A 17,995-nucleotide genomic window follows, 5' to 3' on the forward strand; every position below is an offset into this window, starting at 1 on the left:
ACCCACCTTCTCCAGCCACTCCCCATCTGCATCCAGTTACCACCCAGTCAGTGCATTCAAACTAGGATGGACTGACTAAGTTACAGCTCTCACCATCCCACCATTTCACCTTGGAACATTCCCACATCAACACATGAACTTTTCGGGGTTCCTCACATCCAAACAGCAACAGGGTACTAAATGAGCATATACTACAATATCATTTAATTGGATCATTTTCTAGATTATTTAACATAAATGGTGATACATTAAAGATGCATATTTTGCTTTTTAGCACAACCATGAAAGTAATATAAATAGGCAAAACTGAGCAATCTAAGAGGAAAAAAAATGACATACTAGAAATATTTGCTGAACAGAATTCAGGAGAAGCAGCAAATAGGAAAAGGAGTACATGCAACAAAAGAAAATATTTTTAAATATGAATAAATAATTACATTGACTGTAAACCATACAGACTTTTGTTAAAAGAAAAAAAATGGATAAAAACTCATCAGTCCAATAAGTGACTTTTAGAAGAAATACATTTTTAAAGACACATTTCGTTTAAAGTAAAAAATGATACATCATGCTGACACTACACAATTGAAAATACATAGCACCATACAAATATCAGGTCATATAGACTCACCTCACAAAAAATAATATCAGTTATAAATGATGATATTTAATAGTTACACAATGTTAATTATTTAAGAAAACAAAACAATCCTTAATTCCTGAATATTTATCTAATAACAAAATTCTGAAAAACATGTAGTAAAATTTGGCAGAAACAAAGAGAACTATGTTCAAAACACAATCATAAGTGCAAAATTTAATATCTTCCTCTTAATAATGATAAAATAATTAGGCAAACAATTATGTAAAGCAATAGAAGATTTAAACAAAACAGATAGCCAACGTGACATAATTGATATTTATACATATTGAGTGCAAAAAATGCAGAATAAGTATTTATTGTTATCAAATGTACATAAAATACTTTTTAAGGTATATAATAGGCTCAGTCATCATAGAACACCTATCAATAACTATCTAAGAAATGTCAGCATTCACAGCATGTTGTCTTTCCATAATAGTATTAAGCTAGAAATCAGTAACAATAACATGTATAGGAAATTAAGAAAGCCACCTTGAATTTGGTCTTCCCAGAGTCCAGAACTGTTAGAAATAAATATTGGGTAAATCATAGCCTATGGTATTCTGTTGTAGTCATTACTGATTTGACCAAAACAGTACTAGAATGACACAACAAAGGTACAAGAAAAGATAATGCAGATCAATATCACTAATTAACATAGAGGTAAAGTCCTTAACAAATGTTAGCAAATAAATTCATAAATATTTGCAAATAATAATAAATTATGACTATACAGCATTAATCTTGTCAATGCAAAGTTTAACATAGGTAAAATCATTAGAAGTTATATATGACATAAATAGGTAAAGGGAAAAGAATGATATGATCTTTTAATAGATGCAGAAATGTACTTAAATATGCAAAATCCTTGTATCAAAATTATACTGGTTAATTTTCTTTACTTTCCTGTCTTCTGCTTTTCTAATTAATGGATAACAAATGCAAGATGCAATTTTAGTATGAACTATCCCTTTTCTTGTAATTATGCAGACTGTAAAATAATAAAAAAACATATCTACTTTCCACCACCCGCTTTGTGCAATAACATTTTCTTTCCCACTATTATTTAGAAAAAAGTTTAAATTGTGAAGTACCAATTTTTTAACAAAGTATCTATGCCATAAGCTATTCTCAGTAAAAGTAGACCTACTGCATACCCTTAATGTTTTAATTTCTAAGTTGTTTATTTCTCTTTAAACAAGATTATCAACAATCATGGTAAGAATCATTACTTAGATTTCACCAATTTTTGCTTTGCACATTTTAATGCTCTGTTATTAGAAGCATAAAAATTTATCAATGTTATGTTGTTATCTTGTTTAATTTGCCTCATTATCATGATAAAATAATAATCCTTATTCCTGGTAATCTATCTTTACTCTAAAATCTATTCTGTTGTATGGTAATATATGCCCTCTAGCTTTTTATTTAACCCATATTAGCATGCTCTATATTTTAATATTCTTTTATTTTAACTTTTAGTGTCTTTGTTTTTCAAGTTTGCTTTTGTAGATAGGGTTAACCTTGGGGTTTTTTTGCAAAAAAAAAACTTATCTTTTAAATCACTACATAGAAGCATTAAAATTATACATATTAATGGGATCCCAATGTATTTAGATATGTCCATACATTGTGTTATGTTCAAATCAGGTTAAAGGCAGCCATCTCCTCAAGTATTTATCATATTTCTTTACTGAAAAAACTTTCAAAATCTTTTCTTCCGCTTTTTGTAATATACAATATGCTAGTGTTCTCTATACTCTCTACACTGGGCTGCAAACAGAACACCACAGCTCCTTGCCCTATCAAGCTCTGCCTTAGTATTCCTTGATCAACATTATTCTACCACACCTGCCCTCTTCCCTGGCAATCACCATTCTACCCTCAACACCTGAGACCAACTTTTCAGATTCCAAACATAGATGAAATCATGTCCTAGTGTTTTTTTCTGTACCTGGATTATTTCAGTTAACATAATAATCTTCAGTTCTATCCATGTGGCCCATGAACCAGATGCCATGTTTTTGTGGCTGAACAGTGTTACATTATGTTTAGATCTTGCCTTTTTATCTATCCCTTTGAGTTTGGTTGTATGGGCCATTTATATTTAATTTGGTTATTGATGTGTTTATATTTAAGTTACTATCTATTTATTTTATAATTGTCCTATCTGTTCTAGCTTCTTTTTAAATTTTTCTTCTTTCTTTTGGATTGCATGAATTTTAATGGTTTACTTTCATCTCATTTGTTGTCCTATTGCCTAAAATACCTTGTTTTGCCATTTAAATGGTTGCTGTAGGGTTTATAGTATACTTCTATGATTTGTCACAATCTACCTTCAATTATTATCACATAGCTTCATTTAGAGCAGAAGAGTATTTCAACAGTGCACTGTCATTCCTCCCCTCCCAGGCTTGGTTTTATTGTTGTCATTTATTTTATTTATAAATTTATTGGAAAACTCAAAATATATAGTTCATGTTTTCGTTTAAACAATATAAATATATTGAAAAAAATAACAAATACATCTGATGTTGTTTTCTCTGTAGTTGTCATTTCTTCTGCTGTTCATCCTTTAGTGTCTACATATATTTGTTTTATTTTCTTCTTGCCTGATGACATCCATTAATATTTTCTATTGTGCATATCTAAGGTGATGAAGTCTTTCAACTTTTTCATGTTTGAAAATATCTTTATTTTACCTTTTTTTAAAAGATGATTTCACTTGGTATAGAATTTTATTTTGATAGTTTTTTCCCTTAAAAATATAAAGATATTTCTCCACTGTATTCTCTCCTCCTCCTCCTCTTCTTCTCCTTCTCCTTCTCCTTCTCCTTTTTAATTGCTATAAATTCCATAGAGTGGTTTTGTGATTCTGCTAAGTTACTTGGAATCAATTGTTTTTTTTTTCCCTATTTTTTATGGTTTCTTAGGTTACCTCAAAATAGTGCTAATAATAGCTAATTATTCTCTACTGAAGCAAATTTCCCTGATTTCTGTACTGAACATTCTGTGAGGTTGTTCAGTTTTGTTGGTGAGAACCAGCATGATCTTTGGCCTTATATGGATGCCAGAACTTCTTCCTTTAATTTTTTAGGTGGTTATTTTTCTGACCTGGAGTAGTTTCTTCACCCACATGCAATGATCACTATGCTGAAACCTTAAGGCAGAATGTGAGTGTTTTCTATATGCAAACCTGAGCAGTGACAAGTGCAAATCTGAACAGACATCTTTAGTCCCAGTCTCTCTTCCAGTTTCTGTGTTCCTTCAACATTTTAACTTTGACTGTTCCTTCAACACAACAAATCTTCTAACTATTCCTGTATGCTTCTAAAGTATGTTGTGTGCACCCCTATTAAGAAACAATGGAGTGTTACTCAGTCATAAAAAGAAATGACTTTATGACTTTTGCTGGTAAATGGATGGATCTGGAGACTCTCAGGCTAAGTGAAAGAAGCCAATCCCAAAGAACAAAGGTCAACCTTTCTCTCAGATATGTGGATGCTAAAACACAAGGGGAAAGAGGGAATAGAAGTTCAGTGGATTAGACAAAGGGAAGTAAAAGGAAGGGAGCAGGGATAGGAATAGGAAAGAGTGAAATGAGTCAGACATAATTTTCCTATGTGCATGAATATACCATAGTGAATCTTCACATCATGTACAACCACAAGAACGGGTTCCTAATTATAATAAGATATACTCCATGTATGCTTAATATGTCAAAATATACTTATCTGTCATGTATAACTAAAAAGAACAAATTAAAAATTTAAAAAAATTTAAAAAAAAAAGAAGCAACACTGTCTTGTAAAAAGAACCTCTTTGTTTGACTCCCTGGAAGGGAAAAATATTTGATTTGCACATTGCTATTCCCCAGAGGAGTAATAGTAGAAATTAACATGTTACAAACAGCATTTGTGGTTGGGTGAATGAAACCAAATACATAATCATTTCCATAGCTAAAAAATAGAAGTAGTCCTGAAATCTGAAAGCTAATGAAAAAAACGGGTGTTCCCCAAAGTTTCAAACAAGATTCCAATAATTACATAAACCAATGGATCAATTTCCTCTCCTAGATTAAGCAAATTGAATATGCTGGAAATACCAAACAAATAAATATAGAGTATTTTGTGTTTATTAATAACCAAAAGAAAAAATATATGACCCGTTCCTGTTCTTCAAAATAGCCCTCTTCTCTCTTTGACACAGCTAAACTGCATTTTATGGGTGCTTCTAAATTGGGTAGGACAATTTCTGAAGGGCTTTTGCTCATAAGACAAGCCTCCACTCCAGTAAGTAGGTAGAACATGTTCCCTTTCAAGAATGAAGCTAATGGGCATTGAAGATTTTGGTCCTTGCTCTAGCTGTAGAAAAGAGTCTGCTCCAGTGGTATTGATAGCTTTGTTGTTTTTTCCATATCCAGGGAACATCCTTTAAACCTGACTTGGGAACTAAAAGCAGATTAAACAGATACAAATTTTAGACTGTTTAAAATAACATTGCATGTGTTAAGAGACATTAATCTTCAAATGCACTCCCAATTCAGAATTAAGCTTCAAATGTAAAGATCCTTATTTGATTGTAGCTATTTCTCAATTCATTCAATATCATTAAGTGTGCTTAGTGGGGCTGGGGACGTGGCTCAAGTGGTAGCGCGCTCACCTGGCATGCGTGCAGCCCAGGTTCGATCTTCAGCACCACATACAAACAAAGATGTGTCCGCCAAAAAACTAAAAACTAAAAAAAAAAAAAAAAAAAAAAAAAAAAATCTCTCTCTTTAGAACCTGCTTAGTGGCAGGTTCTAAAGTTGAAATACAAACAGGTAATGGGCAGCATCCATTCTGCACATTACTCAATTGTTTTAGAGAAAAAATTAATTAAAAGAAATGTAGGTTAATTTAAATAAAGCAAGGCAAATTCTCTATCCTGAAGCTTTAAATCCTTGACCCATTTTTTTTCTCATTCTGGATACAATATAGAAGTCTGCATTTGATACATATCTTCACCTAAAAAATGAACTAAAATTACATTTAGAGCTTTGAGTTAAACATTTCATGGTAACAGAAGCAACTGATGGAAAGAAGCTTTTTCCACCCATTGAATTTAATGAGTATCTTTACAGGTGAGTGGAGGAAAGCACATCCTATAATCTCCTCCTTCATACCCCTTGGTATATCTCACGTTTGTCTCATTTGTGTTTTCACAGACATTCTGATGGTTGTAGTTGTGTAGCCAGGGTGATCTCAGCAAGGACTGGGGTCCAGCTAGCAACACATTTCTTTAGTGAATCTGATAAGCTTTGAAAAATAAGCTAGTTGACATCTACATTTATCTACTATTTTATCTTTTACCTTTTATCTCTGCACTCGGGACTAGGGTTAATAAGGACCCTGGTGGATTGAAAATAATATATTACTTATTTATGGTATCCTTTCTGTTTTTCTTCTTTTTCTACAGAGACTGAAAGAACTAAAGCAGCGGGAATTTGCTCGAAATGTGGCTTCCAAGTCATGGAAAGATGAGAAGAAACAAGAAAAAGCACTTAAACGACTTCATCAGCTGGCTGAGTTAAGGCAGCAGTCTGAATGGTGAGAATTAGAAGGATCTAAGATGCTTCAGAATTCCCTTCTGCCTCTGGGAAAATTCCAATGAAAAACTCTTCTTAGTTCACTCTAACTAAAATCTACTTGGTTCAACAGTTATGTCTGAGGGCCAATATTTCCAATAGTTAAAGGCTTATAAATTAATTACTTTTATGATCTGATTTTTTTCTTTCCCAATGTTAATTTAATGTGCCCTTAAATGAAATGATCCCAGAATGATTCCAATATACTAGTATTTATTTTATCAAGTTGATTCAAATGAATTAATATTGTTCCTCAGTAATGTAGGTTTTTTAATAATAATTTAAAATCCATAAATAACAATGCATCTTTTTTTGGGGGGGGGAATACATCTTCTGTCCATTCCCCTGTATACACCTAAATCTAGAATAAATGACACTGTTATTGGCCGACAAACAAGATGTAATTAATGCAGTTAAATTTACCACACAGTGGCATTTAAATTGATAATTATAACAAGCATTACACTAATACATTCTTGTAGCTGAAAAATAGCCATTTTATAAAAGCTTGGAACCACTGAATACTTCAAAGTTGTTACCTGGAATGCAATTAAATTAGTAAATTGTGATTTGTGTTCATATGAATCATAAAGTATAACACTAATGTAGCTAATTAATACAGCTGACAGCAGCCTGGTGAATTGTGAAATTTATAGCTCTGTGCCAGAATTTAAACCCCTGTTGTTTAAAAGGAAAACAACATACAATAATAGGAGTGAGTGGCTTAATTATAATATGGTAAAATTTTAGACTTGAAGTGTGATTCTAAGGCAATATTTATTTTTTTAGTCTCAACTATGAGTGAAAATAATATTCAGCTTACATATATTCATATATTTATAACTCTTAGAGTAATTCAATTAACTTTATGAGAAACATAATATATAATCAGATTAAAAATAAATGAGAAATTTAGTATAAAGAAAAAAAATAAAAGCACAATATGTATCCAGAAGTGAGGTTAATACAAAAATGAAGCACTAAGGTCCCAAACAATCATAGAGACAAAAAACACATTTGGTGCTGGAATTTTTTACCAGCCAATACAAGGAACTTACAACATGTTATTCATGATATTAAACATAAGGTATCAGATTGTGTTTGTGAAAATAGGACTTAGAAGAACAAGTCACATGCTTACTGGTAGGTAATGGTAGGATACAGGAAAAAGTCCTGAGAAGATGCCAATTGCTACATGATTAATTCTGAGATGCAATAGGTCAGATCATGAAAAATGGGACAAGTCCCATCATAGAAAAACATCCTTAGTATAGATCCTCTTAGGTTAGGCCAGATTTGCCTGGCTGTGCTATAAATCTGAGTAACCTTAACAAACATGATTTTAGTTGTTTTGCTGCTATGGAAGATGTCTCACTTGTACCTTTCTACTCACACTTGTCGTTTGCTTTGGGATATTTAAAGGCTCAAAGGAGCCCTGAGGATGTTGATGGGGACAGGGATGGGATGAGGATGTTGACAGTTGATATTGATGATAATAATAATCGTGTATTATTTGAATTTCTAAGTTTGCCTGAGCTACCCATTAAGGTACTCCAAATTATAACATTTACTCTATTAAGTTTCAGATGTCCTTCTAGAAACCTCATTTACTATAAACACAAGCTTAAGCACCTGTGGGTTGGTATCCTCTGTAGACTTCGCAGGCTCTGTATGTGGCAATGGGTTCATACTCTTAGGAAAAGGATGAAACTTCCAGACACAGAAAATTATTTCTTGTTTGAGGAAAATTATTTCTTGTTTGAGGTTATTTATTACCTGCCCTCTAGCCAATTATTCTATCTTAAACAATTTCATGACCTCAGGGAAATCCCTTAGTAAAATTATTAAATATTTCTATTTTGGTAACTTAATTAACAAATCAAATTAAAAATGAAAAGACCAAGAAAAATAAAATTTATATTGCCCTTCTCCTAGATAACTCTTCTTTGTACTTTGTCCTTTGTCCTCATCATGAGGGCTTCTGAGTAAGATGATCCAGATAACAAACTTCTTGTATGATGCCTTGGGAAAGAGAGGCAAACTTAGCCAGAGTAAAATATTTGGATCAGATTGATGGTAAATGGTGGCGGAAAACTGGTAATGGGTTGTATATAGGGCAATCAACTTCTGTTGATAGTTTCATTCAACCAGGATCCTTAGCAAGACTAGATATTGTATAGAGAAGCAGATACTCACTCTCTGTGTCTAAACTTGTAATAGGTGTTTAAGCCTAGGAACAGTATACCTTGATATGGAGATTCTTGCAACATTTACAAATTTTTGTACTGTTGATTCTGAGAATATGAAGGTCCTTTTATAAGAGCTGAATAACAGGGGACATTAGAAAATAATACCCTTAAAGAAATCATGTTGTTTTAATAAGTTTTATTTCCTGTTTAGAAAATATACTTTTGTACTGAAGAGAACTAAATTCTACATTTATTTAATGTGCTTAGTATTAGAATTTTGAGGGAACTATTAGAATGGATAATCCATTAATAAGATTTAAAGGATTACCCCTATAGTTGCTTTCTGACTAGCTATTATGAATAAAAATAATTAGGTTAAAAAACACAAAGAGAAACCAAAGAAGCTTTAAAGAAGAGAATGAAAGAAATAATGAGGAGATAACTTCAAAAATTAAAGCTTTACAGAGCATGGTTGCCAAATGCTAGAGAATAAGGGAAATGGGGAGGTCTTAGTTAAAGCACACAAGTTTTCAGATATAATTTCTAAAGATATAATGTGGAGACTGGTGACTATAGTTAATAATACTATATTGTTTACTTGAAATTTGCCAGAATAGTGGATCCTAAGTGTCCTAACTCCCCTACATCTATACCACTGTAATTGTGCATGATAATAGATGTCAATTAATTTCATTGTGTAATAATTTAACAATGGATACATATATCAAATCATTGTGTCATACACCTGAAATAAATACAATTTTTATTTCTTAATTATACTTCAATAAAACTGAAAAAAAGTTAAAGCTTTAATAATATTACAATACATAAACTTATATTAGAATAACAGAATTTAAAATTTCTACTATGAGGGTAGAAAATTAGGATTTTCCAAAATAAAAAAATAAATTCGATTTACAATAAAGAAAATTAAAGTCTATAAATCAACAAATCAAAAAAATTAAAGCATGAAAATGAGATTATAATAGATTGTAATAGATTAACAGTGAGGATAAAACATGAAAATTTGTCAAAAATCTATAATCATACATGCAAATTGGATTCTTAAATGAAAACAAAAATTAAGGACCAGAATCTAAGAACAAAGCATAAAAAAAAATAAAATAAAATAAAGAGGTTTAAAATTTTTAAAAGCATGTAAGAGGAAGAAGCTTGCACTTTAGAGAGATAAATAGTAAAATAAAACAGCCATCAGGAAAGAACATTTAGATTAACATATATGTGCAAGAAGATGCACAAAACATTGCCAGGATAATTTAAAAAAATATTATTAAGCAAAGTATGTATTTACAATATAAAATAGAAGCATTAAAATATCTGTATCATAATGGAATCTCAGAAAGAAAAATGATAATGCACATATTGTGAGCTCATTTCTGCCCAGTAGAGTACCAATAACACCACATTGCCCTAAATTCTTGGAGGAAGTGACTTAATTCAGAAGCATAATTCTTAAACCAAAGTGTGGCTGAAAAATATGGAAAAGAGTCTGTGGGACCAAGACAAAGTTCAGGACTGCAGCTATTTCTGAACCTTATGCTTCTGATACTAGTGTTGAGAATCCAATCTGATCTGAGTCCCGTTTCATGGTGTGGAAGTCTGAACACCTGAGAAACACCAAGGCAAGCAGAGAAAATAAGTTTTATTTAAAGGACAGAACAGAGACAGATTTCTCCTGGGGGGGAAAGAAAGGGATCCAGAGCTGGCATCTGGGGTGTGTGTGGGGGTGTCCTGTCCCTTTCATCCTTTCTCTCATGTCCCCTCTTTCCCTTATCTTGTTTATGTGACCAAAAGCTGGTAAAGAAGCCTTCCACAAGTGCCCCTTCCAGCCCTTTTGGCAGGAAGGGAACCACCCAGGAGGTACTTCATTAACAACTCCTAGTTGGGAGAAACAGTTGCCTGAAGGCAGGTAACCCTGGCAACAGGTGAGGAAGAGAGAAAGTGTCCTGAAGGTATTAGCATTTTATTTCTTTTCCTTTGGAACCATTCCCCATCTTTCCATTCTGACCCGATCAGCTACCTACACTAGCTGCCTGTCCTTTTTGTTCACTTCACTTCTATCCCCAGGCTACAGGTATTTTAAAATATCAGCAATACTACAGTAAAACTCTGAGTTTTCCACTTTTCTTCATGCTGGAAAAAAATATTCAATACCCCATACAGCGTCTTAGAATGTTCCTCCAAACTCTTCATATGAGGTATGCCTAAAATCACCTTTCTAAAGATCATGAAGAGATTCAACAAAAGGAGAATATTGTAATGAGTAAGAAGATAGTTTTCATTGGGAAACAGTTGCTATAAGAAACAGAGATCAGTCATAGAAACTTTCTAAATTTAATTTTCTACAAGATTCAGGGGAACAATTTAACTCTAAAGCTATAGTCATTAATTCATGAGAAGAGACAAAGTCTAAAATCATTGAAAACTAAATGATGACTAAAATTTTTCCTTGTAAGTTAAAATTCATATGGACATAATAACAACAGATTGTAATATTTTAAGAAACAGAGTGAGTCAAATTAAAATTAAATATGAGAAATTCTCCCTGAATGAGAGCAAAAGACTAAGGCAGAAAAATATCAAAATAAAACATAAGACCTAAAGGATATATTCAGGAAAGTCAATAATTTTACCAAAATCTCCAGTACAAGAAATAAGGACAAGAATAAAACAATATCCAGAGACACCACAGAATGAAGTTAAACTGAAAGTAATAAAAAAAAAATAGTAAAAATTAACCAAAGAAATCAACATGTAGCTATTACTAAAAAACCTGAAGAATATATATCATATGTTAAGCAACTATAATAAATATATTTTATACAAATAAAAAATAAAAATTATAAAATCATACTAATGAATAGCTGATACATTATAAAATTAATGGCTAATTAAAAATGCACTTAATATTAACATATAAAGACAATGAAGCAAAGTATATTAAATTTAGTAGACAAAAGGAATGTGACTATACATGTCTATGCTGATTGACCAAATAGTCATAGGTGAAGCCAACAACAAAGAATTTTGCAGAGAAGGACTCAGCACTAATATAATGTAGTATCATAATAACATAAGTGTTGCATGTTATTTTAATACTTTATATTCTAGAAACAAATAACTAGATAAAAATCCAAAATAGATAAAAACAACCATAGGTGTTTTTGACAGTAGCAGCTAGACATGAGCAGTAGGAATATGAAGTCAAGAGGATAATGTGTTGCCATCCCCCACATTACATGCTTTTTTGATTTTAAACATTGATTTTACTTTTAGTTATAGCTGTACACAATACCTTTATTTACACATGGCGCTGAGGATCGAACCCAGGGCCTCAAATGTGCTAGGCCAGTAGTCAACCACTGAGCCCCAGCCCCAGCCCACATGCTTTGTTAATAAAAAGCAATTTACCTAGGGCCACTCTGGCTAAGTCAATAGGATATGTTACAATCCTTAGCAAATAACCTAGAGACCTATTGTAAGGGCCAGCCTACCAATGAGAACACATGGAAGGGGGATAGTTTTATGATTTTTATGCAAATCAAAGACTCCAAGACTCAGAAAAACAAGATAATTAAAAGCAGAGATAACTGACTATAGAATCTGTAGAAAAGCGAGTTCCAATTAGAACCCCTGTCAGAGAAGGCTAAGGTGATCCACAGTTGCCTTTCAGTCTCCAGCATGTCATTAACGGTAAAATCCTCCTTATCCCCATGGGTTCCCCACTCAGGTATGTATGGGTAAGATCATGTGCATTAGGGACTTAAAAATCTGATTAAAACAAAACAAAAAAATATCTGTGATGGAATCCTAGTCTCAGTCAAAACATGAGCGGTGGTACTTAGGCTGGACTCTCTAGAAACTTCCTTAGGACCCCAAACAGAACTGGGAAACAAAGGTGTGCACATCACTTTCCTATCTGGGAGGATCCACTTTCTCCCATGAGATTGCCCCTTTTCCCTTCTCCTTTTCCTTGTAATAAACTTTTCTGTATTTTCCACTAAGTCTTCTTGTATGTTGCCTGAAATTATGCAAAAGCCCAAGAGCAAAGAGCATACCACAATCTCCAGTAACATCTCCAAGCATGTGAAAAAAGATAAAGGAAAAGAAATTCACATCAAAGTAAACAATGAGTTAAATGATGTGATTCACAACTCCCCCTACCCCCATAAAGCCTTTCTTTATATATATATATATATATATATATATATATATATATATATATATATATATTTTTTTTTTTTTTTTTTTTTAGTTCTCGGCGGACACAACATCTTTGTTGGTATGTGGTGCTGAGGATCGAACCCGGGCCGCACGCATGCCAGGCGAGCGCGCTACCGCTTGAGCCACATCCCCAGCCCATAATAAAGCCTTTCTTGAAGCTGCATGTTTATAAGTAGAACATTAAAGGGAGAAATCATTTTAATCTAACATATTGGTATTTCTGTTTTTCTCTTCAAATTACTAATGAAGTTTAGTAGAATGCATAATCTTTTAAAACCTTTATAAGACAAATCATATACATGTGCAGATGATAAAAAATGTATTGGTCAGTTAGAAGCAAAAGAAATATTTGAAAATCATTGTTAATATTGAGACAACTTGTAAATACCCATTACTTTCTTATGTCTTTATTATGATCAGTAAAAGATGTGATAAGTCATAAAGAAAGAACTAACTAACTTGTTTTGAAATTAAATAAGCACAAGGCAATTTTAAAACTATAACAAAAGGCTAGAACTTATATATAAAGCAAATTTAAAAAAAATTTTAAAGTTGTAGATGAATACAATGCCTTTCTTTAAATTTATTTTTATGTGGTGTTGAGGATCGAACCGAGTGCCTCACACATGCTAGGCAAGCGCTCTACAACTGAGCTACAACCCCAGCCCAAGAACTATTTTAATACTTTCAAAGTTGTCTTAATTCTATTTAATTTCTTAATGTGAATACATTGATTGGAAAATTCTTATGAAATATGTTAAATCTGCATTCCAAAGAGTCAGTCAATTCTAGAAGATGTATAGTATATTGGAAACACAACACTTTATTTTCTTTTGCAGTGCTAGTATAAAATATTCACTTGCTATTGCCTTTTACTAATTTTAAAATACTACACTTAAATAAAACAATTTAGAAATAGCCCCTATAGAACTCTTATACTGACTGTACAAGCATGATAAATGGTTAGATGTAGTTAGCTCATAAGTGGTGGAATCATTCATCATAGAAACACCATGAAATGTTCACATGTGGCTACAATTCCAAATCTAATGTCTTAATCATTTAAATATTTATTGTATTTACAGTGTTTCTGGAAGTGGACCAGCATTCAAAGCCCCCAGGATGACCATAGAAAAGCAACTCCAGCAGGGAATTTTCCCAGTTAAGAATGGGAGAAAAGTATCATGCATGAAGAGTACACTTCTCCTTAAGGGAAAGAATCTCCCCAGAAGCACCTCTGATAAACAGCGGTTTCCCATGCCAAATCGACACCAATTACAACCGGACAGACGTTGTTTGTTTGGAAATCGGATACCACAGACATCTTCAGATCTCAGCAATACAAATCACAGAACAGGAGTATCATTTTCTTTTTCAAAAAAAGTGCATCTAAAATTAGAATCTTCCGCATCAGTTTTCAGTGAGAACACAGAAGAAAGCCATGATAGTAACAAGTCACCCACCTATAAAGCAAAACAAACAGTGGAGAAATGCAAGTGCTGTAGGCTTGCAAAAGAGGATACACACCCCTCTAAGGAAAAAGAAGCACACATCTCACCAAGCCATCTGGAGAGTGTTCTACACAACACCTTCTCCCTGAGCTCTAAAATTTTGCAAGAGAAAATTGACTCCATTGATGAGACAATGGAAAATTCAATTGGCATTCAGGCTTCTTTCTCTAAATCTAACTTCAGTCTTTCAGATGTAGATTTTCCTCCTTCCAGTAAAGAGAAAGGAACTAGAAATACATTGAAGAACACTTCTGAAAACTGCATTAATTACCCCTGCCAAGCACATGCTTCCTCCAACCCACCAAACATGTACAAGCACAGTGATGCCAAGGTATTCAAATGTCTGGATAAGTTTTCATCACCAGAGTCAAGTGAACAAAAGAGTACACTGTGTTTGAATCCCAATTCCAGAATGCAGAACAGAGACAAATCTTCAGAAGAAACAGAAAGAGTTAGCAAAGATATGCAAAGACTTCTGAAAGAGGGGTATCCCCATGATATGACATCCAAACCACTGCCTTTCCTCCGTGTGCAAAGCAAAGATGGCCATACCACTCTCCAGTGGCCTGTGGAACTTCTGCTCTTTACAAAAACAGAGCCCTGTATCTCTTATGGTTGCAACCCATTATATTTTGATTTTAAACTTTCTCGGAACACGAAAGATGGCCATAATCCAGAGGATTTAAAAACAAAATTGGGCAAGGAATCCTTGGAAATGAAGACAAAAATAGAGAGCCATATCTCAAGTTTAATCAAAGACCAACAAAAATTGATCCTAGAAGAGAATCAGTCTCTGAAACCAAAGATGATGATAGCTAATCCAGATTGGGAAAATTTCCGGAGAAAATATAATTTGGGCTATGATGATTCTGAGCCAAATAACAGTGATCATAATCTTAGTGCAAGTAATTTGAAATTGAAAAGTCCTGAAGTGCCTGCTTACCTTGATACACCTCTAAAGGACTGTGTAGGAAACAACAACAATAATAATAACAGTGATAATGAACATGAGGAATCTTCAAGGACCCATTGGCAAAGTTGTGGAAGAGTAGTTCTTAATGATGCAAATGAGGGTCTATCCTGTCCACCTCACATCTCTAGGACCAAAAAGCATAAACTGATTCACTGTGATCCTCATTCAGAATTTGAAGATGAAAACCAATTCACCTGGAATTCTAGTCCTTATATAGTAGGGGGTCACAGCGACTATGGGAAGGATGTCAGTGTGATTTTGAATAGCAACAGTATCAACACAGCCAGCAGTGCTTCTGGATGTGGAAACCAAAGTTATAAGAGATGTTCTCCAAAGTCATCTCTGAGTGGACAGTCTAGCCCTTTGGACACATCCCTTAGCAGCATGCCCAGCTTGAGAAGCATTTGTTCAAGTCATGGGCCCAATGGTAGCAGCAGTAGTAATTTGCTCTACTTTTGTAAAAGAGAAGACAGCTCAGTTGAAAGGCACAAACAGAAACACAAAAGGCACAATTGCCTCTACTGGTCTGGTGAAATAACAAAGAGCAACTTCCTGCAGTCAGAAACACAGAGAGACAGGAACTGTAAATTGTGGGAGTCATTTAAGAATAAAAAATACTCCAAGCATAGACATTGTCACTGCCGAGAAAGGTATAAATGGGGTAAAAATCAACAATTTTCAGGGCCAAAATCCACGAGAATCATTCATTGTGAGTCTGGTTCACAGGTTTCCTATGCTGAAGACAGTGAAAACCCAACTAATTGCCAGGGACTACAGCACAATAGATTTGAATCTTACTCAAGAGAGAGAATTTGTTGCTTAAATAAAAACAAGAGGAGTCAAGAGTCTTTGGACAGCCCTCACATTTGTGATCTGGGAAAAGTGAAGCATGGCCAGTGTGACTCGGGGACTGTCAGCTGCCTTCTAAGAAACTGTTCCAGTGGCCCTTTAGAAACCACAGAGTTGAACATTAGAGAAGGAGAAAGGAGCCCCCTGACAGCCAAAAGCCTTTTAGAAAGAGTACAGACCAAGAGGTTTCAGGAACAATCAACAAACTTTGAAGTTTCTTCAAACAGCTATAAAAATGAATCACAGACTCATTCAGAAATCCAGTGCACATTTCAACTCGTGTCACCCGGCAGTAACAGACCAACATCGTCTTTGTCTGAAAAAAGACAATACACGAGAAAAAGAAGAAATGAAGAAGGCAATGCAGTACAGAGGACTAGCGAGAAAGACAAAGGTTCACAGACAAATAATTTTACTGTTTTTGCAGACACTGATTGTGATAACCATCTAACTGGAGGTATAATTCATACGGTAGCAGATTCTCAGTCACCAAACACAAAGAAGAACCCCACAACAAAAGAACAATCAAACTCTTTAATTAGTGAAGTCCAACCTTTTATTCCAAACTGTGACCCGGTGCCAAATGATTTCCCTGGTGCTTTTCTGTCTAATAGATATACTGGTATAACTGATTCAACGGAGACCAAAGAGGACCAAATAAATCTAGACGTACAGGATGTAAGCATGCATATGAATCATGTAGAGGGGAACATAAACACTTACTATGACAGAACTATGCAGAAACATGACAGAGTGGAAGATGAATTAGAAGAGTGTCATAAATCTCTCTCTCCCCCTTTAATTCAACAGCCCATTACATTTTCTCCTGATGAAATAGATAAATATAAGCTTCTACAGCTGCAAGCCCAGCAGCATATGCAGAAACAGCTCCTGTCAAAGCATCTTCGAGTTTTGCCTGCTCCTGGGCCCAATGCCTTCTCTCCGGCCTCGGCTGTACAGACGGTTCCAGTCCACCAGCATGCTTCCATCACCACCATCCACCACACGTTCCTGCAGCATTTCGCTGTTTCTGCATCCATAAGTTCCCACAGCGGTCACCTCCCTGTAGCTCATCTGCATCCTCTTTCACAGCCACACTTTACTCCTATCTCATTCTCAACTCTGGCTCCAACCATTATCCCCACACACCCCACTTTCTTAGCAGGTCACCCACTGCATTTAGTCACAGCTGCCCCCTTTCACCCATCTCACATAGCACTTCAGCCCCTGCCCCCTGCAGCATTTATCCCCACATTGTTTGGCCCCCACTTAAATCCAGCCACAGCTTCAATCATCCACTTGAATCCTTTGATCCAACCAGTGATCCAAGGTCAAGATCTTTGCCATCATTCTTGCTCCAGCTAGATGCAACAGTTAAAGGAAGGGAAAGAGGCCTTAAATATGTCAGCACACTTGAACTAATAGGTATTAATGCTTCTTTTGTGGAGAAATAAAATGAATTGTCACTACCTAGAAAATGATATATTTAAAGTGTTCTGATTATTATAAGATTTAAAATATTGGTGCCAATTCAAAATGTGACATATATATATAATATATATATATATAATATATATACACACATAGGTATATATAAAGAGACTGAATTATCAATATTAAAACAGGAGCATTTTAAGAATTTCTTTTATCTGAAAAAAAATAATAGGGCAAATTTAAAATAATTTTATGAAAATGTACCAGGAAAGTGGTAAAGAATTGTTTTGAATTTTTTTCTCATATAATGTTATAAAATGATATGCAAAAACATCAGGCAGCCCACTAATATGACAAAGAAAAATATAAAAAAAAATACCCTACGTTCTTGGTGTTCATAGAGTGAATGATTGAATGAATGTGCATTTAGTTTTATTTGTCACATAATAAAAAGCCAGCCAATGAAATGTATCAGTTATTAAAAATATTTGCTTTAATTATTGGCTAAGCTATCAATCAATATTT

The 17,995-nt window shown here is 33.9% G+C and overlaps 1 protein-coding gene across 1 annotated transcript in view; it reads left to right on the top strand.

Annotated features, from left to right (window-relative positions):
- Znf804b (zinc finger protein 804B) overlaps positions 1-17,401 on the top strand; it is a 484,698-nt gene extending 467,297 nt beyond the window's left edge. Inside the window, exons 3-4 of the mRNA XM_026399383.2 lie at positions 6,101-6,231; positions 13,789-17,401. Of these exons, the coding sequence (XP_026255168.2) occupies positions 6,101-6,231; positions 13,789-17,401 (3,744 nt within the window). The remainder of the gene's footprint in view (positions 1-6,100; positions 6,232-13,788) is intronic.
- The last annotated feature ends 594 nt before the right edge of the window (positions 17,402-17,995 follow it).

Source organism: Urocitellus parryii, chromosome 3, assembly GCF_045843805.1.
Source record: "Urocitellus parryii isolate mUroPar1 chromosome 3, mUroPar1.hap1, whole genome shotgun sequence".
In the NCBI taxonomy this organism is placed as follows: Eukaryota; Metazoa; Chordata; class Mammalia; order Rodentia; family Sciuridae; genus Urocitellus; species Urocitellus parryii.